The sequence below is a fragment of the Pteronotus mesoamericanus genome, unplaced genomic scaffold (assembly GCF_021234165.1).
Source record: "Pteronotus mesoamericanus isolate MK-2021 breed Mesoamerican mustached bat unplaced genomic scaffold, CSHL_Meso_final scaffold_167, whole genome shotgun sequence".
Lineage (NCBI taxonomy): Eukaryota > Metazoa > Chordata > Mammalia > Chiroptera > Mormoopidae > Pteronotus > Pteronotus mesoamericanus.
The window spans coordinates 21,183,634-21,204,726 of record NW_026555308.1 but is presented as its reverse complement, the minus strand read 5'-3'; the positions used below and the strand labels follow the sequence as shown (position 1 = coordinate 21,204,726).

Below are 21,093 nucleotides of genomic sequence, written 5' to 3'. Positions count from 1 at the left end.
AGCAACCTTTTGGTTCACAGGCTGGTTGCTCAATCCACTGAACTACACCAGCCAGAGAAATTTACTGACATTTTTAATAACCCAGAATATGGTGTACCTTGATAAATTATGCACTTGAAAGGAACATGTATTCTGCAGTTATTAAATGGAGTGTTTTATAAATGACAATTAGGTCAAGTTGGTTGATGTTATTCAAATTTTCTATATTCCGACTTTCTGTCTACTTTTTCTATCAGTTATTAAGAAGGGAGTAACTGTGATTTGTCTATTTCTTATATTTCTGTTTTTTGTTTCATGTATTTTGAAGCTCTTGTTAGTAAATGTATAATTATTAAGGACTGCTCTATCCTCTTAATAAACTGACCCCTTTGTCATTATGAAATGCTTCTTTATCCATGATAATATTCTTTGCCCTGAAATCTATGTTATCTGATACTTATATAGCAACTCAAGATTTCTTTTGACAAACTTTAGGAAAGTATCTCTTTCACCATCCATTTACTATTATTCCATTTGTACCTTTCTTACAGGTCTTCTTTTTCATCTGACCCTACCTTTTAACTAAAATGTTTAAATGTAATTATAGATATAATTAAGTGTATTTGCTTTCTATCAGCTTCATCAAAATTTAAAACTTAGGCTCTTCAAGACAGTTAAAAAAATGCACACACAAGCCCTAGGCTGGTAGAAAAAGCAAAAGCATTTATCTACCCATAAGAATTTATTTCCAGAATATATAAAGAACTCTCCAAATTCAAACACAAGAAAACAATCCAATTTAAAGAGGGACAAATAGAAGTAGAGCAAAAAGTACATAAGACGCTCAACATTAGTTATTGAAAAGGTAAAGGCTCAAGAAAAACATCTTTAGTCAAGGATATAAACACATTCAACTGTACTCAGTAATGCCAAAGTGTTTACCAGAATCACAGGGAATAAGCAGCTCCACACTGCTGTCAAAACTTGGTATTTTTATTATTTCTTATTTACAAATCTGATGTGTATAAAATGATCTCATTATAGTTCTAACTTTCTGTGTTACTAATGAAATAAAACCCCTTTTCATGTTTATGGGCATATATATATCTCCCTAATCTCTCTCTCCTCCTTCCTCAAACTTTCTTCTTCTACCTTGCATATGTGAGCAGAATACTTTCCATTTGTACTCCATCTGTCTCCACTCTCCGCTGCCTTACTCTGTGCTTAAAAAGGCTAACCTTTATGGACTACATATCAAAAGGCTCCCTTACCCTGTAGATTTTGGTGAGTTCAGCCTATAAGAAGAATCAGCAAAAAGTCATATAGATGGTGGAAGAAAAGTGACAATGGGATTTATCCTTTGACTGTCTCACTACCGAAACACCCTTCAACTCATTATTCTCTTCCAGTTCTACTATCCTTTCCCTCCTATTGTTTGCTTAGAGTTTAGAAATAGTCAAGTCTCTCCACTGTTGATAGCCATGGAGTACCTAACCTTTCCTTGCAGTCTTCCATGACCTAAATAAGACTTGTCTATTGTCTGTAGTCCCTTTATTAAACTCAGTTCAATCACACCATTTGTATATGCCATCTGCTGCCTGTAAGAATGCTGACTAATCCCTGGTGGGTGCAGCTCCGTGGACTGAGTGCCGGCCTGTGAACCACAGGGTCGCTGGTTCAATTCCCAGTCAGGGCATATGCCTGGGTTACAGGCCAGGTCCCCAGTACAGGGTGCACAAGAGGCAACCACACATTGATGTTTCTCTCCCTCTTGCTCCTTCCTTTCCCCTCTCTCTAAAAATAAATATTTAAAAAAACAAAAAAAAGGAATGCTAAGTGAGTGATTAAAACCCACTCGTGGTCCCACAGACATTATAAATATAAAAAGAGGTAGCTAGGATATAAGGGGAGTCAAAGTAAGGAAAGAACAAGGATTTTGGAACCAGAAAGACAGAAAAAAAGTCTGAATCCTTGTCCCACCACTCACTGGCTATTGTTGGGCTACTTAAGCCATTCTCCCTCCTGCAAGCCTGCCTCATTTAAGGCTTTAAAAAGGCAGTATCCACTTGGTTAGCCTTCTTGCAATTAAGGGTGTCAATGTGAGCCATGGTCTAGCCAATAACATGTAAAGATAAATGGGAGTGAAGAGGTATATGCTTCTGGTATAGATTTTCCCATAATGCTTAATCATTTCCTGCATACAGTCAGTTTCACAACCAAGATGCAACATGCTAAGGACAAAAATCCAACACCCTAAGAACAGAGAAAAACAGAAAGACACAACTTGTCTAGGTCCTTCACAAATTATTCAGCCTCTATACCAAACTTGGAATTGCCTGCTTCTAACACTTTTTATGTGAGATTATCAAATGTCTCCATTGCTTAAACTGATGCTACTCAAAAGTGCTGTCTCCACAGTGTTAGCATCGTCATTCCCTGGAGTTGGTAGAGCTGCCAATCTTTAGAACCTACCCTAGATCTTCTGAGCCAAACTCTCAGGAGACAGGGCCCAAGAATGTATATTCAGAAGTTCTCCAAGTGATTTTTTTAAAAGGGGAATCATAGAGGATAGACAGACCAGGCTGCTAAGATTTTTTGTCCCTTTTCCAAAGCTGAGGATTAACTGGACCTTCAAGTTGGCACCTAATATGGGGCTTTATTATCTCCTTGCCTGGAGTAGTGGTCCTGTACTCAAACCTTTTGGACAAGAAATCATTTAATGTCAATTATTCAGCTGTTCTCTATTGAGTGGAACCAGGTATTACTTCCCATGAAAAGGAGACTGCCCAGTTGACTGGTAAGAAAAGTATCCTTGTATCAACCTATCTCTCCTTAATTTGTTGAGAGAGAGAGAGAGAGAGAGAGAGAGAGATCGTTCATTTTCTCTTTGCCTCTTGTTTTCATTTGGTGGGCTCATTATTTGAGTGTATCCCTGTACCTGTGAGTGTCTATGTGTGTGAGATTCTTTGTCAACCTATGTCAATAACATCCAACTTGTGAATAAAACTGTTATCCAAAATAGGAATACAGTACCCATCCTATTTCTTTTTTTTAAGCAACTCATTTGTTTTGCAGTCTCCTTTTTTTCAATTTCCATCTCCCTTACTCTCTCCTCTTTGGCAATCAGCTTGATCTCTGTATCCATGGGTCCACTGCTATTTTGTTGATTCACTCACTTTGTTATTTTTTTAGATTCCATATATGAGATTGCACAGTATTTGTCTTTGTCTGACTTATTTCATTTAGCGTAACAGCCTATAGGTTCATCTATGTAGTCACATATAGCAATATTTTATTTTTTATTGCTAAATAATATTCCATTTTATATATTTACCACATCATCTTTATCCATTCATCTGCTGGCAGGCCAGGTCCTGGTCGGTGACATGCGAGAGGCCAACAGATGGACATTCTCTCGCACATCTAGTGTTTTTCTCCCTCCCCTCCCCCTCTCTAAAAATAAATAAGGAAAATCTAAAACAATTTTTATTCTTCTGATCATATTATTGCTGTGTAGAAATGCAACAGTTTTCTATAGACTGATTCTGTATTCTGTAACTTTACTGAAATCATTTATTCTAATAGTTTTCTGATGGAATCTGTAGGGTTTCTACACATAATATCATGTCATTGAAAGTAATGAGAGTTTTACTTCTTCCTTTCCAATCTAAATGCATTTTATTTCTTTGTCTTATCTGACTGCTGTGGCTAGGATTTCCACTTCTATGTTGACTATAAGTGGTAAGACTGGGCATCCTTGTCTTGTTCCTGATATTAGAGGGAAGGCTTTCAGCTTTTCACCATTGAGTATGATAGTTGTTATGGATTTGCCACATATGGCCTTTATTATGTTGAGATGTTCCTTCTATAACCACTTTGTTGAGAGTTTTCACCATGGAAAGTTATGCTGAATTTTGTCAAATGCCTTTACTGCATCTACTGAGATGATTATGGTTTTTAAACCTTTATTGTGTTAATGTAAAGAAGTATTACACTGATTGGTTTATAGATGTTAAACCATCTTCGCATCCCTGGGAAGAATCCCACCTGGTCACGGTGCATAATCCTTTTAATGCATCGTTGAATCCAGTTTGCTAATATTTTGTTAAAATTTTTTGCATCTATATTCATCAAGGACATTTGCCTGTAATTTTCTTTTTTTTTAACGCCTTTATCTGGTTTTGGTATCCTGGTAATGGCGGCTTCATAAAATAAGTTTGGAAGCATTCTTTCCTCTTCAGTTTTTAATAGTTTGAGAATAATTGATTTTAATTGACTAAAGTTTGAAAAGTACTGGCCACTGTTACATATTTCATTACATACAGCTGAAATCACTCATAATTCATATAACAATGTAAACAATCTATTTAAATATCTGAGCCTGTTTACAACTTCAACATGTCTATGCAGATTCTGCAAGATATTATATAAAATGACCAGCTCAGTATTCTAAAATTTGGTCCTTATATAAAGTAGAAAAGGCTTCCTATAACACAATTTTACATACAAAGAAATACATTCTGTAATCTACATAAGAAGCTCCAATCTTGACATATGGTGTTAGTCAAATCACATTAAAAAAAAAAAAAAAGACACTTACCTCAAAGTCACACTCTTCTCCCACAGCATATTTGGTCATGATTTCCAACCAAGCAGTATCTACTAACTTCTCTAAGGAGGCTGTGTTATGGTGAACCATTTCTAGAACAAGTTTTTCATACCAGGCAGGAAACTCTTCCTTCAAACTAAACAAATACATTATTAATTACCACAAAAATACAGAAAAACCTATCCAGAGTTTTAATTCAGGTTCATTCAAACATTTCTTTAGCAAATATATGCAAGGCACTGGAGTATACAAAGATTAAAAACCATGTGATACACAGGAAAAAGAAAGAGCTTAAAAATAGGTCTGTTAGACTGACTTATCTATCCAGGTTAATTTTCTCATCTGTGAAAGTAATAGGCACATCATTAATAAGGTTAGTCATTTTCCCAGTAGTTTGTATTTGCAGTAGACTTTCCTTTGTAGGTATGAATTATTTACTTTTAGCTTTTCTCCATTTTTTTAGTTAGGACACCATGACGATTTTATTTGTATTATATGTGAATGAGTATGATGTTTTCGTATGCATTCATTCATTTAGTTCTCATAAAACCTTACAAGGTATCTAGAATTTTCATTTTACAGATAAAGAAAATAAATCAGTAAGAGTTAACATGTTAGAACCATGACTTGAACTGCAAATCCCTTGCAAAGTAAAACCATGATGTACTACTTCTCACTTAATAAACTAGCAAAAAAGAATTTTAATTATCATACCCAATATGGGCAAATAAATAGTGTAAAGTAACACTCACACACTGCTGATAGCCTATGTTTCAACTCTTTTGGAAATCAATCCAACAACAATTATCAAAACTATTATGTGTGCACAAAGATATTTATTGCTGGATTCTTGATGGTAGCAGAAAATAGGAAGCAACCTTAAAGAATATTAGTTAGATTCCAATTCTAACCAGAGTTTAGTATTTGTTTTTCTTTTTAAATTTAATCCTTACTGTATTTTTTTCCCATTACTACTTAGTCCCTTTATGCGACCCCCCCAAAGTTTAATGTTTGTGCTATGGGCAAAGGGAAGGATGAGGCATGATGAGAACATTCAGGCAAACAGAAATATAATTAGATTTATTCTCATATTACAATATTCTCAATCACTCTCTGCTGTCCATAACTACAAATGTTGCACCAACTGACTGCTAGACTTAAAATCTCTTATTCTGTTAAATCTCCCTTACAGTTAATTATCCCACCAAGTTATCTGCTATTCCCTAGTTACTAGCAGTAAGACTCTAGTCTCCCTGCCTTTGTTAGGGCTGTTACCTTTGTCCTCTCCCTGCTGTCCTCCCTCTCAGCTTAATCATCCTTCCCAGATATCCTCAGACTTCCTCAATTTCGTGAGATCTTTGTAGGCCCTTATAAATTCACTCTCTTTCCATTAAGTCTCCCAGTCATTTGACTTAAAACTCCATTGGTTGTGTTTATTTCTGAGGAGTAAAGTTGGACAATGATCTGATTCAGATTATTTTACTAACTCTGTATTATTTACATTCTTAAAGCAAGTATGCATTACATTTATAATCAGAAAAAAATTTCCTATTTAAAATAAAAGTTGTAAAACCTCAATGTCTTTTTCAGTAATTCCTCCCATCATCCACTATGTTCTATGAGATATCAAATCACATAAAACATTGTCCAAGTGTGTTCTTCAGAACTTCTCTCTAATGTAATAAGTTCTAAGGTCAAATAAGTTTGAAATTCACAAGATTAAACCAAGCTAAAGCTTCTTTATTACATGTCTTCTGAAAAATATCTATGCTAATGTGTATTAAGAAAAAGTATGCAGTGGTTTTTTCAGCCAAAAACAATCCTTTTATCAGGAAGAAATTAGAGAATCCACCTCATTCTTTCTATTCTCAGTCATACCACAATTCCCTACCTGAACACTATCCTAGCTAGTCTACACAGACTTCACACCTGCCTCTTCCTTCTCTAACTCATCCTACAAACTGCTTCTGGATTAATCTTCTCAAAGCCCAATCTCGATCATCAAAACTGTCATTTGTATTTTTCCTGTTCAAAATTATTGCTGTCCTCACACTATTCACCAAATTAAATACAAATGTCTCATCTTGCTTCTACAGTTTGGCACAATCTATCTTTCAAATGTCATCATCTTCATGAAGTCCCATGAAATTTTCCCTAACAGCTCCAGGTTAGTCTCTTTTTCGTCCCAAAAACACATGCCAAGAAAGGAGTATTATCTCTAGCCCTGGCTGGTGTGGCTCAGTGGATTGAACGGCGACCTGCAAACCAAAAGGTAGCTGGTGCGATTCCCAGTCAGGGCACATGCCTGGGTTGCAGGCCTAGTCTCCTGATGGGGGCATGTGAGAAGCAACCAATCACAGTATCTCTCAAACACTGATGTTTCTCTTCCTCTCTTTCTCCCTCCCTACCCCTCTCTCTCAAAGTAAATAAATAAAATCTTTTTTTAAATCCTTTTTTAAAAAGCATTCTCTCTATTTGCAAAGAGCAAATAGTACTTATATAGTGCAAAAGATTGTGCCTAGGTACTGTAACCAATTCAAAAATAAGTAAAATATGAGAGCTGCCCTCAAGAAGTTTACAGGCTTTTATAGGAGGCAACAACCCATGGGCCAAATCCAGCCTGCTACCAGTTCTTGTAAATAGTTTTACTGGAACAGGCATTCTCGTTCATTAATGTATAATTATTTATGGCTGTTTTCAGTGTACAAACCTCAGAAGTAAATAGGTGAAACAAAGACCATATGGCCCACAAACCCTAAAATAGTTACTAACTGGCATTTTACAGAAAAGAGTGGTCAACCCCTGGTCTAGAACACTAAAAAAGACATACATAAATAACACTAGTCTAAAACAAAATGACGTAAGTGACCCAAGCAAAAGAAGAAATAGGCGCTAGGTTAACAAAGTTGACTAATTATTAGTCTGTGCTGGAGCCGTAACTAGAACCTAAATCTCAACTAAACCCAGTGTTACTACATAAGCAAAAGAGCATAATTATATGCTCTCTGCTTATCTGCTATCAAGGCAAGTCAATGAGAAGTCAACAGAAAAAGATTCTATTCCAAATTCCCAAAAGAGTAATTTTTATCATCCATAGTTTCTACTTATCTTTCGCATGTTTCTACTGCCCAAATTCCAAGTATTTTCTCTGAGGGAACACCTAAACAAGCAGGCACTCCGAATATAAACAGGATTTTTTAAGACTCCTCATTCAACAACCCCAATGAGATAAACGATCTTAGAACTTTGTGTTTATTTTTGATAGCTGCTGTAAATACTACCTCAAATTTCAAAAACCACAAAATTAAGAAAAACCTTTTGCTTATTTGCTGCCTCCACATCTAGATCATATCTGTTTCTGTTGCTTAGAACCACATTTTCAAAATATTCACAAAAGTATAGAGTAAAAACACTTAAAAACCTAGTAAATATCTAAGTAAATATTCACACAACTATATATTCCACTAGGCAAGGGCACTTAAACACCAATACAGTACACTAAAGTAACATATTCCAATTTATGCCCCATAAATTTTAATACAAACACTGCTTTATGGCTACTATCCCCCTTTTCCTAATAATGTGAAAATTGTGCTAGAATAGTAATGTTTATATTACTTACAGTTCAGCAACTTCCTGTTCCTCCTCCCAGGCTTCTTTGTGCGTTAGCTGACTGCTTCCGGTACTCTTACACGTCCAAATGCGCTCACTGTACCTTTCCAAGCGGGCTTCATATTCTCTGTTAGCAGTGGCTCAGGAAAACAATATTCAAGCAACAGAGACAACTAATCCATACCCAAAAACTATTTATCATATACATAAAAAAACTATAGTATTCTTTCTATGATGTACAGCATAAAAAGATAAAATTGTTATCAGTTTTCAATTGGCTAATCCAAACAAGATCAGTAAGACTAAAGTATGATCAGAATGGTTTGTCACGTTTTACAAATAAAACATTAATACCTTTAGCCCTGGCCAGGTAGCTAGTTGGTTAGAGCATCATTCCAACACACCAAGGCTGCAGATTTGATCCCTGGTCTGGGCACATACAAGAACCAACCAATGGTGTGACAGATGATTGGGTGTCATCCACAAAGCAAAAGGTTGCCAGTTTGATCTCCCCTGTCAGGGCTCATGCTTGGGTTGCAGCTTGGTCCCGGTCAGGGCAACTAGTCCATATTTCTCTCTCTCTCTCAACAATGTTTCTCTCCTCTCTTCCTCCTTCCCTCTTCCTCTCTCTAAAAAAAATAAATAAAATCTTAAAAAAAAAATGTGGAGCCCTGGCTGGTGTGGCTCAGTAGATTGAGCACTGGACTGAAATGCAAAGGGTCGTGGGTTCGCATGCCTGGGTTGCAGGTCAGAGGTAGGGGACAGGCAACCACACACTGATGTTCCTCCTCCTCTCTTTCTCCCTTCTCATCTCTCTAAAAATAAACAAATAAAATCTTAAAAAAGTAAGTGAAACAACAAATCAATGTTTTTCCCCTCTAAAATCAGTAATGTTTTAAAATAAATTAAAAAAACATTAGTACTTTATAGTACAAATGTGATTTCTTCAATGCACGCAAGTTTCATTTCACAGGACTCACACAGTACTAAAATTCGTAAGAAAAAAATAAAGGCAAAATAAGACAAAAATCATTGAGGTAAGAATTTAAGGTATGTCGAACTGTTACACAACTCAAATGGTCATCAAGTTTAAGAGTCAGTTCCACAGTCAGATGAGATAACTAGACCAGTCTCACAGGCAGTCTGAAATGACCTTGTGCATCTGCTAATGATCCATTTATTAAAAGTCTTCTAGTCTACCTTCAGGAACACCTGTTGATTCTTAGGGTTTAAAAAATTCCATAAAGTCCTAAAAGTAATTTTGACATAAAATTTATCCAGTCTTTATGTTGTCTACAGTAGCAATACATTCACAAGTCATTTATGAGTCACTGTTCAGTCATCATGAGATGAAGGAAGAGGATGTCTTAAGTTAGTGCCATATACATGGTAACTTTCTACAACATCACAGCTGGCATTCACTATCAGCCAGCCACATTCAAATTCAAATGACAACTAGCTAATATACTTTTATGCACAGCAACATATGCTTTGCAAAAAATAAACTGACACCACAACTAGAGAATTAGTGGCGAATCTCTATACTTTCCAAGTGACTTTATAGTGGCTGAAATAAGTATTTAAACAGCTCCCTCCATAATATTACCTCACAACTAAACAAGTAACTCCTGTAAAATTTTATTTATTTATTTTTAGAGAGAGGGGAAGGAAGGAAGGAAGAAAGGGAGAGAAACATTGGTAAGAGAGAAGAACATCGACGGGTTGCTTCTCAAACACAACCCAATCAGGAACCAAACCCACAACTCAGGCATGTGCCTGACATGGGATTGAACCTGTGACCTTTCGCTTTGTGTAACAAGTGCCCAACCAACTGACCCCATACTGGTCAGGGCAGTAATTCCTTTTTAATATATGAAGATTTTTGGTTTTCCATAGTTATGGTCAATAAAAAGACAAACAACAAGGACAAATCCAGAGATAATCCAAAAGAGCCATTTTAGTGAATAGTAAAAACACCTTCTCTGACACCTAATTTTCTGGATCTGACAGAAAGAAAGCAACAAGTCTTTTTTCCTCACTGGGGGTAGGGCTAATATTTAAAGGATTAAACAAAATACAGTAACAGTAAAAACCAGGAGTCAGACTTCCATAGTTACGTAAATCCAATCACTGAAAATTTATAAAAACCTATGTAACTCTCCCTAAGCTGCAGTTTTGCTTTCTAGTTTCAGCTATCCTGTCAAGTGTGGTTCAAAAATATTAAATGGAAAGTTCCAGAAATAAACAATTTATAATTTTTAAATCTTGCTCCATCCCACTCCCTGAACCATCCCTTTGTCCAGTGTATTCAGGCATATTAGTCACTTAGTAGCCATCTCTGTTATCAGATGGACCATCATGGTTATTGCTGTGCTTGTGTTCAAATAACTTCTATTTTAATTAATAATGACCTCAAAGCACAAGACAAATATCGCTGGTAATTCAGTGCCAAAGAGAAGCCTTAAACTTTATTAGAAGTACGTATATAAAGAACAAAATACAGCATACAAGAGGTCTGTTCAGAAGGTATCCAGACACATAATATGAAAAATAGAGACATTTGCCCTGGCTGCTGTAACTCAAGAGAATTGGGCGGAGGTCTGCAAACCAAAGGGTCACTGGTTCGATTCCCAGTCAGGGCACATTTAATTGGCCAGGCCCCCCATGGTGGATACGCGAGAGGCAACCACACACTGATGTTTCCCTTTCTCCTTCCATTCTCCTCTCTAAAAATAAATAAACTCTTTAAAAAAAATAAGAGACACTTATTGTAGAAGATACAAGAAACACTATACGTAGGACAATGACGCTTCAGTCCCCTTGAAAGTAAGCACCTTGGGACCTTCCACAGTTCTCCCAATCACCATCAGCTGCCCCATGGTATTTTCCTGAATCTCACTGACACCCTAAAATCTCTTCCCTTTCAAAGGTGATTTTAGTTTTGGGAAAATCCAAAAGTTGCAGGGCACCAAATGTGAGCCGTAATGGGGCTGAGTCACCTGGGTGATTTGATGTTCTGCCAAAAAACTCTGCATGAGACGTGATGCATGAGGGGTGCACCGTCATGATGAAGCTGCCAATCACTAGTTGCCCATAGCTGAGTCCTTTTGAATCATCCCAGTAGTTCCCTCGGAGGAACATTCAAGCTTAACGCAAAACTTGATGGAGATAAGAGGCTCTTCTCCCTCAGTCACAGTCATTGAGTGAGCCACACAGTACACATGCTCACTCAATGGTGTCTACTGCCCATACTGACTAGTACAGTGAAGTTTTCATGGTTCATGCATGCACATTCCAGCCTACTCTCCTTGGCTGCCAGGTTATATAGATATCACACAAACTGTTCTCATTATATTAACAATGGCTGGACTTTTCCCAGCCAGTACCTCATTTGGTACTGATTCAGTATTTCAATACTATTTCAAGGCATCCACTGGGGGTCTTAGAACTAATTCCCTGTGGAAAGAGAGGGGACTACAGTACAGAGAAAAATGGCAATAGCATCATATTATCATAACTGCTATTATAACTAACTAATCAACAAGATGGATTTGTCTTTTGTTTGCCTTTTTGTACTGGGGGAGGGTAGGTAAAGCTAATCAGTAAGTAGATTCATTTAAAATACAAAAAGGTTAACATTTTAAGTTATTTAGCTATATTGAAGAAATGCACTGAGTAACCACAGAAAACATAAATGATACTAGTAGATATATCTAAACAAAGAGCATTAAGTTTTTTAATTATTTTTAAAAGTAGATATGTCCAGTCCATTCACCTTGATCTAGACCCATACAGTCAATGTACTGGTATCACCCGGATGCGTCAGTGATATCTCAAATCCAACTTTTTCTAAATTAAGTCTTTTTAAAGATTTTTATTTATTTATTATTTTAGGGAGAGGAGAAGGGAGGAAGAGAGGAAGAAAAACATTGGTTACCTCTCATACCTGCTCCAATCACAGACTAAACCTGCAACACAGGCATTCAAGCCGCAGACCTTTCACTTTGCTGGCCGAAGCCCCACCAACTGAGCCCCACCAGCCAGACCTAAACTTAATTCTTTTATTTTTTAAGATTTTATGTATTTATTTTAGAGAGACAGGAAGGAAGGGAGAAAGAAAGGGAGAGAAACATCAATGTGTGAGAGATACGTTGACTAGTTGCCTGTCACACACCCTCAACCTGGCCCACAACCCAGACATGTGCCCTGACTGGTAACCAAACCAGCTCGCTTTTAGTTTGCAGGCCTGTGTTCAATCCACTGAACCACACCAGCCACGGCTAAGCTTAATTCTTGTTAACCACATCTCACCCTCTGAAACTTGCTTCTTAATAGACATTTTCAGTCTCACTGAATGGTCCTAGTGCCCAAATAAAAAATCAGATAATCATCTGCATTTTTTCACTCCCTAACTGCAACCACTTATATATTTCTCAGTTCAGTCCTTTCTCCCCAATAACAGCTCCATTAACTAAATCCACCCTCTCTAATACTCATTTCTCACCCAGTCAAAACATTTTAATTGGCCTCACTGGTAATGCTCCTCTTCTCTGGTCCTTTGTGTTTCTCACCCGAACATCCCTTTCTCAGCAATCCCGTTTGTTTTTAAACCCATTTCTTCTTCTGATTATTTTATAAATCTCATTTGCCCTCAGGACCCCTGAAATGCAAACATGTTCCCACACATGGAAGCAATCCTCTGACGCGCACAGTACTGAAAAGTCACTCCACCAAACAAGACTTTGTTGAGGTATATTTGGTGGTTTTTATTATTTTCAGAAAAAAAGGGGAAACTTTTTCAAACAATATATATTTAAATACCAAATATTAATGATTTACATTTTTCTAAACAATGAAGTCCCTTCTACCCTGATATATACTTTTCCCACCCTCCTTTGAAAACCACTGTTACCAGTACAGGAATCTTAGTCTGGGTGACCTCATCCATTTCCATTACATTACTTCAATCACAACCTAGACACTAATCATTCCTATCACCAGCTCAGCCTCCTCTCTGTGAACTCCAAGACCACACACACACTAGTAACATAGATATCTCTATTTGGATATCCACAGCAACCCAACATAAGAACATCTGAACTATAAACATTTCAGTTCCTATCCCATCCCGCCATTCCCAGCCAAAAAAAGAAACACTTGCTCCTCTTCCAGAGTTCCCTGTATCAGAGAATGACTCCACTAACGAAGTGACAACCAAAATACTATCCTTGACTCCTTCCCAATCACCAAATTCTGTCCAATCTATCTATAACGATTTATTTCAGAGGTCTATCTACTGTACTTCTCTCCACTTCAAGGACTAGTAAATTTATTCAGACCACTATTATCTGTTGGATGGATTATCTAATGACCACTTCACTAGTCTAGTGGCAGATCCATTCTCACCATGGCAGCCCGTGATCTCCCTGATCTGAGTACCTGCTTCTTTCCTGTTCAAATTTTTCGACAGCCTCCAATAAATTTAAGGCAATGTCCAAACTCCTCAACCCATCTTACAAGGACCACTGTGAGACAACCCTTTTCTGTGTCTCACCCACTAAGCAACTCCATCTCCATTCCCATTTCGTCACTCTAGCCATCTTCAAAACTTTCAAATTCATAAACTCTTCAAAGAACATGTCCTCTTTTCTTCACCTAACTAAATTTTAATCATCCTTCAGATCTCAACTTAAAAGTAACTTTCCCCAGAATACATCCCCTGAAACCATGAAATATGGTAGACTGTATTCTTCCCAAAAACTCACCTCTCTTCCATAAGGGAATTTTGTATCTCCACCCACTGCCATGTGGTTTGCAATACCTCAGGTGAAGAGGAAAAATAGCCCTGGCCAGGTAGCTCAGTTGGTTGAAGCATCACCCATACACCAAAAGGTTGCAGGTTCAATAATCAATCAGGACATGTACCTAGGTTGCTGGTTCAATCCCCAGTCAGGGTGCGTACAAGAGATAACCAATGGATGTTTCACTTTCACATCAATGTTTCTCTCTCTCCCCCACCTTCCTCTCTCTCTAAAAATCAATAAATATATCCTTGGGTGAGGAGTTAACAACAAAAACAAAAAGCCCTGGCCAGTGTGGCTCAGTTGGTTGGAGCACTGTCCTGTAAACTGAAGGGTCACAGATTCGATTCCCAGTCAGGGCCTATGCCTAGGTCGCAGGTTGGTCTCAGTATCTATGAGAGGCAGACAATGAATGTTTCTCTCCCTCTTCCCCACCCCCTTACCCTATCTCTAGAATCAAAAGGGAAAATTTCTCCTCCCTGAGGATGTTGGGCTTGGCCACATTACTTGCTTTAACCAATGGATGTGAGCAGATGTGATAGATGCCACCTCCAGGAAGCAGCTTAAAAAGCCATTATAGTTTCCTTCAGCTATTTCTGCCACTAGAAAAGCTCCTTCAGCCTGGGTATTGGAATAAAATGTCTCTCCTTTTTTTCACCCAATTACCTTAACCTCAAATGTGACAAGAAAATTCTTAATTCCATGTGGCTCACATTGTATTTCTAACTGGACAACACTACAAACCTAAGGTTTATATCTAGAAATGAATGCCCTCTGACAATAACACAAAACTTTTAAGTGATTAATCATCAAAATTAGGTTAACTTCAAAAGTCTAAAACTGAAATTCCTACAACAACCTGTAACACTGGGTAGTTTAAGTTTATATAATTTTTGTTAAAAGAGGAAAACATGAGAATAAAAGGAGAAAAAGTCAACTAGAAGCCTATTGAGTCAGCTGCCTCTAATCCTATTTCAGATTTTAGGTTACCAAAATAAGTCACTCACTCTCAAATAACCACTCAGATCAAGTGCCAATTGAGGTTTTTATGTTCCAGTGACTGCTGCACATATGTAACTGCACAGAAAATGTCACAGCAATTCTCCAAAGGTTATGTACACTATAAATAAGACATTTTCAAGTTCTAGGCTGTCTCATTAAGCACCTACTTTTTCATGAATTCAACAGCTAACTCCTTACCACAGTATGCTGCTTCTTTGTTGTCTTTAGCGTTGTAAGGGTTGTTTCTTTCAATAAGTACTTGATAGCCTTAAAGGTAGTGGTCCAGAAAAGTATGGAGATTAAATAAGCACAACTATAACCCTAAGAGTTCTAAGTGAAATGACAAAACACCAAGTCAAGATTTGCTTTTTATCATATAAAAAAATTTTTTCTTTGGACCAGTTTGTCATTAAGTTAAAAATAACTGATGTTACTTTAAGAAATTAAATTATAAAAATCAACATAAGAGTTCAGTATTCCACTGTCCAATAAATTCTGGTCTTGCAACAACCTAACTTCTATTCTTACAACATGCTCTAGTCATGTTTTTCTACACAAGTCAAGCTATTGTAGCCACATTCTAATAGCCCTTCCTCATTACACCAGCTAAAGTTAACCAGTGGTTTCTAGGGTTTAGTAGCTACTCTAGTTAAAGCAATACAACAAAAATATTAATATAACAGGCTGCTTGTAGGTTCACTTCCTCCTTAAAACCCATCTTGACTTAAATACAATCTGTGTAACATCCTTTTGTCAAATAATCACATCAAGAATTGATTCTGATAGCTCTGGCCAGTGTTGTCATGTAAACCAAAAGGCCATATTTGATTCCCAGTCAGGGCACAGGCATGGGTAATGGGTTCAGTCCCTGGTAGGGGCTCATGCAAGAGGCAACTGACTGATGTCATTCTCTCATACCAATGATTCTGTCCCTCTCTTTTTCCATCCCTTTCTCTCTCTAGAATCAGGAAAAGAAAAAATAATATATGTATAAAAAAAAAACTGATTCTGATAAAGTGAAATTTTCCAACTAAGATCTAGTGTCCTGCCTGTAGTGCTACCCTAGAGAGTAATATAGCAGAGATTCAAAGACACAGTACAATAAACAGTCATCAATATGTAACACCTAGTCATTAAATGTGTGCATCATTCACAACTATCCCTGTAAGTGTAATAAAGATGTACAATAATGCTTTTAAGAATATACAAACACTCACAGCTTTAAATCAATAAAAATCATATGAATGTTATAGAATACATATGCAATCAAAAAGTAGTACTTAGGTGAAAAATAAAGTATCAATTTCTATTAAAAACATAATTATAAATATAAATTAAGAACTAGAAATAACAGTATTTCAAATGCAGCTGTTACCCAATCACATACTTGTTCTCCTCTATAAAATCTGTAATAGCCCAATAAAGAACTATGCCAACCTGCTAACCACACAAAATAATTATTTAAAAACCATCCTTAAAGTGCTTCTACTTGTAGACATTCTCAGGTGAGCAATTTCCCCCAATACGTAACACAATTTAAGAATTCCCTAGTTCCAGGCTGGTGTGGCTTGGGTGGATTAAGCACCAGCCTGCAAACCAAGAAGTCACAGGTTCAGTTCCCAGTTGGGGCACAGGGTCAGAGCACATGCCTGGGTTGAAGGCCAGATCCCCAGCTGGGGGTGTGTGAGGCAACCAATTGACTTTTCTCTCACACATCAATGTTTCTTTCCCTTTCTGTCTTCCTCCCTTTTTCTCTCTCTCTAAAAAAATTTAAAAAATCTTAAAAAAAAAAATTCCTCTGTTAAAAGCATTCTATAAGTACTGGTATAGAAGTTTTTTAAATGCAGATTTTTATTAAACACATACCACTTTAGAAGTTTTAGGATTCTGCCATGGCTGGTGTGGCTCACTGGACTGAGTGCTGGCTTCCAAACCAAAGGGCCAGTGGTTCGATTCCCAGTCTTGGGCACGTGCTTGGGTTGTGGGCCAGGTCCCCAGTAGGGGGCATGCGAGAGGCAACCACACATTGATGTTTCTCTCCCTTTCTGTCTCCTTGCCTTTCTCTCTAAAAATAAAATAAAATAAATATCTCTAAAAAGAAAGAAAGAAAGAGAGCGAGAGAGAGAAAGAGAGAGAGAGAGAGAGAAAGAGAGAAAGAGAGAAAGAGAGAGAGAAAGAAAGAATCAACCAATGAGCCCTGGCCAGTGTAGCTCAATGGACTGAGTGCCAGCCTGTGAACTGAAAGGTCGCCGGTTGCGTGTGGTTGCATGCACAGGAGGAGCAACCGATCGATGTTTCTCTCCCTCTTTCTTTTTCCCTCTCCTTCTCTCTAAAAATAAATAAAATATACTTTTTTAAGATTTTATTTTATTTATTTTTAGAGGGGAAGGGAGGAAGAGAGGGAGAGAAACACCAATGTGTGGTTGCCCCTTGCATGCCCCCAATTGGGGACCAGACCCACAATCCTGGCATGTGCCCAGACTGGGAATCACAGGCCAGCACTCAATCCACTGAGCCACACCAGCCAGAGAAATAAATATTTTTTAAAAAAGAAAAAATCAACCAATGAATGCATAAATAACTGAAGTAACAAAAATCAATGTTTTTCTCTCCCTCTTCCTCTCTTTAAAATCAATTTAAAAAGAAAACTTTAAAAGTTTCAGGCTTCCGTTTTCAACTGTCATCATTAAGAGGAACTCTTCATATGTATTATTATATTTCAATGATTTCAATAAATGGTATGAAAAAACCTGTGCTGCCAGTTCTAAATTAGGTAGCTACTGCCATTTTTACATGGCTCAGTACCTATTACAGACTTAGAATCTATACTCCTTTACAATCAGACCTGAAATATTAACATCTGGTAATAGTTCAAATGCTCAAAAGATATCTGAATGACATTTGAAAAGAATATGGCAGAGTCTCACAAGTATTTCTTTTACTCTACCCATGTTTAGAATGTTACTTTTTTTTAAAAGTGGGGCACCTTTAGAATAATGCTATATTTAGTAGAGCAGAGTACTTCTCCAAAGCAATCCAAAAGTCCTAACAGCACAAGATGAAGAACCAAATTAACACTCCACCCCACTCTTAAATGAACCTTATACCAAAAACTGACACAAAGATGACATCATTAAAAGAAATAGCATTCTAGGTTTTGTTGGGTTTTTTTAAATTTCTATTTATTTATTTATTTATTTCCAGGGATTTCTATTTATTTGTTTATTTTCAGAGAGAGGGAAACATTGATTTGAGAAACATCGACAGTACACACTCCAACCAAACCAGGCACTGAACCCTCAACTTAGGCATATGCCCTGACTGGGAGTGAACCTGCAACCTTTCATTTCCCAGGATGATGCCCAACTGAGCCAGTGGTCATGGTCCCCCCCCACCCCCTTTTTTTTGTTAATTTACGAGGTAGGGAAAAGCACTGGATTCTACTCCTGACACTCATCATTTACACTGTGTCAACCTCAGTTCTCTGGGACCACCTGGCAAAGCTCGCAGGAAAACCTGAACCTCTCCAAGACCCACTCAGCTCCAAAATGCTATAGCTATATTTTAAGAGTCTTCTTACAGCATGGGCTCACTTTCCAGGTCCCTTTATATGTAAACACTGAACAGTCACAAACCGCCCTCTTAACAAGTATGAGATTATTCTGTAAAGTATGTTAAAGGGGTGATAAAAAACAAATGAAATCAAATGATATCCCTGCACAGCCACTTTCTCCTCCACACAAAACCAAGGAGAAACTACAAGAAATCAAGTTCTTGTTGGTTCGAGTGTTGTCCTATAAGATGAAGGGTCTCCCTCAGGACACGATTCTCCCTCAGAAAACGTCAGGGCATGTGCCTAGATTGTGGGTTCAGTCCCAGTTGGGGCATACTGGAGAGGAAACAGATAGATCTAGCTCTGTCACATCGATATTCCTTTCCCTTCTTCCCCCTCCCTAAAAACCAGTAAGCATATCCTCAGGTGAGGATTAAAAAAAGAAAAAAGGAAAATCAAGCCCGTCCAAAGGGAAAGAACCTAAAAAACTCAATGGATTAGCCTTCGTTCTTGAAGTATTTTTGTGCTTTAAAGAAAGCTTGATCCAAAAATCTTTTTTTACACTTACACGTCAAAACGGACTGAACTGGCATGCATAAAATAAATAAATAAAAGTCGTACAACATTTAACCAAAAGACTAAGCATCTGCAAGAAACAATCATTAGAAAATGTTTAGTATATAAAATATCATCCTCTAGCTCCTAAATTACATCATAAAAACTTTAAGTATGTCTTGGTATCTGTTTTTACTTTCCTTAAAAACAAATACCAATCTCCTTCTAAATCGTCAACATTTCAAACCTTTGCTTGCATAGGAAAAGAAGGCATCAGCTCCTCCAGGGTACTTTTTCTTCTTTTCCTCTAAGTCTGGAACTTTATTCTTGGTTTTGTGCCTCACGATCCTGTCAGTTCATCAACAGCCTAAAGTCCATTCGGGAAGCGAAAAGCACAAGTGCTCTTCGCACTGATTGGGGTAAAACGCAGTCGAGACTTGTACAAGCTGGATCACGAGACCACGCGGGTACAATTTCAAAAACTTAGGTTGAAGGTTTAATTTAAAATGAAAAAAAAAGCAAAGGAAACCCCTCTCCCTGTGGTACTTAGGCCTAAAACCACCCCAGTGGGTGTGTAGGGGGGTCGCTCCTCAACAGCTAGGCCCGGGCACAAAGTGCGGAGCCGGGGCAGGGATGGAGGGCGCGAGGCTCCGTAGCGCCCAGAACGGAGCCGGTCCGCATCCCCGCCCGCCCATCAAAAGCGCGGACGCGGACTCGGGCACAGGGTGTAGGCCCGCCAGAGTCGCGCACGCTGACAGCTGCCACCAGCGCAGGGCTGCGTGGCCCCCCGGCCCTGCGAACCCCCGGCCCACCCCGCCCCACCCCGCGGGCGGCCAGGCCGGCGCTGGTAGAAAAGGATACTCCCGAGTGCGGAAGGTCTCCTGAGTGTGCGCGATGGTGAAGAGCGACTCCTCGCCGGGAAGCGGCTTCACCAGCGGGAAAGGCTTGCGGCCCAGGAGCGGCGCCATCGCGTTGGCGGCAGCGGAAAGGAAGGCGACGGCTGCTCCACGAGCCCGCGGCGCAACACTAGGCCCCGCGGCCCGGAGCGAGCGCCTGGCTCCCGGGGGTAGGGTGGGGGAGGGGAGGGGTGAGAGGGCGGCGCGAACTCGGCTCTCTCACTAGTGGCGCGGCCGCGCGAGGGCCATGGAACAGGACGCGATGGCGCAGGACTCCAACGCCCACCGATGCGCCGCCTGGCAGTCTCCAGCCAACCTCCGCTACCGGTCCCCGGGTTCGGCAGTCACGACTCTTCAGCTGCACAGGAGGAAATTATTGAAAAATGGCGGGAGATTCCCCTCCTCCCCCGCGCCGGGCCAGCGTACACACTAACTTGCTCCCCTGTTGCGCCGCTGGCGAATGCTCCAATAGGCGGAGAGCTGATCAGGGGTCACAGCCTATTGGCTCAGAGGAACTGCCGCTCTGTACCGGATCCCGCCTCCTGCCCCGACCGCGTAGTTGGGTTGCAGCGCACTACAGGGCAGTATGAAGAGGTGAAAGGTCACGTTATGTAAGCGCAAGTGACAGGCGTGCGGGCCTCCAGCCTTAGAGTTGAAAGTGGGGATAGCGGGGAACCGTAAAGTCAGGAATTTAAGGAGGTCAGACTACAGGAGCCCCCTAACACATACAGACACTGCGCCATCTGTCACCGACGGCGACACCGACATCCGGGCACCGCTGTCCGTGTGGTGCGCTGGAGAGGGGGAAGGGGGAGCGCGCGGCCAGGGGCTTTGTCTTTCCACTTGTGCTCCGCCCCCTTCTTAAAGGCGCAGCGCTCGGCCACGCCCGGGGATGCGCGGGTAGAGCTGATGGGCGGAGGGGTTGGCGGTAAGTTACCCCAAGACCTTTCCCAAGCAAAGGTTCAACTGAAGGACAACTTGAGCCCCACCCAGCCTTGCTCACCCGAAAGTTTAATGTTGGATGAAAGTGTGGCTGAGATCTCGGTAATAGTGTGGTGATTCTTTCTAGGGGCTTGCTGGAAACGA

General features: G+C 39.2%; 1 protein-coding gene across 2 annotated transcripts in view; it reads right to left on the bottom strand.

Moving 5' to 3' along the window:
* Positions 1 to 20,420, bottom strand: part of BAZ1B (bromodomain adjacent to zinc finger domain 1B) — a 72,514-nt gene extending 52,094 nt beyond the window's left edge. For both annotated transcript variants that reach the window (XM_054589734.1, XM_054589735.1), the window contains exons 1-3: positions 19,973 to 20,420; positions 8,211 to 8,327; positions 4,580 to 4,724 (exon numbers count right to left, since the gene is read on the bottom strand). In XM_054589734.1, the coding sequence (XP_054445709.1) occupies positions 4,580 to 4,724; positions 8,211 to 8,327; positions 19,973 to 20,079 (369 nt within the window). In that variant the 5' untranslated portion in view covers positions 20,080 to 20,420. The remainder of the gene's footprint in view (positions 1 to 4,579; positions 4,725 to 8,210; positions 8,328 to 19,972) is intronic.
* Between the last annotated feature and the right edge of the window lie 673 nt (positions 20,421 to 21,093).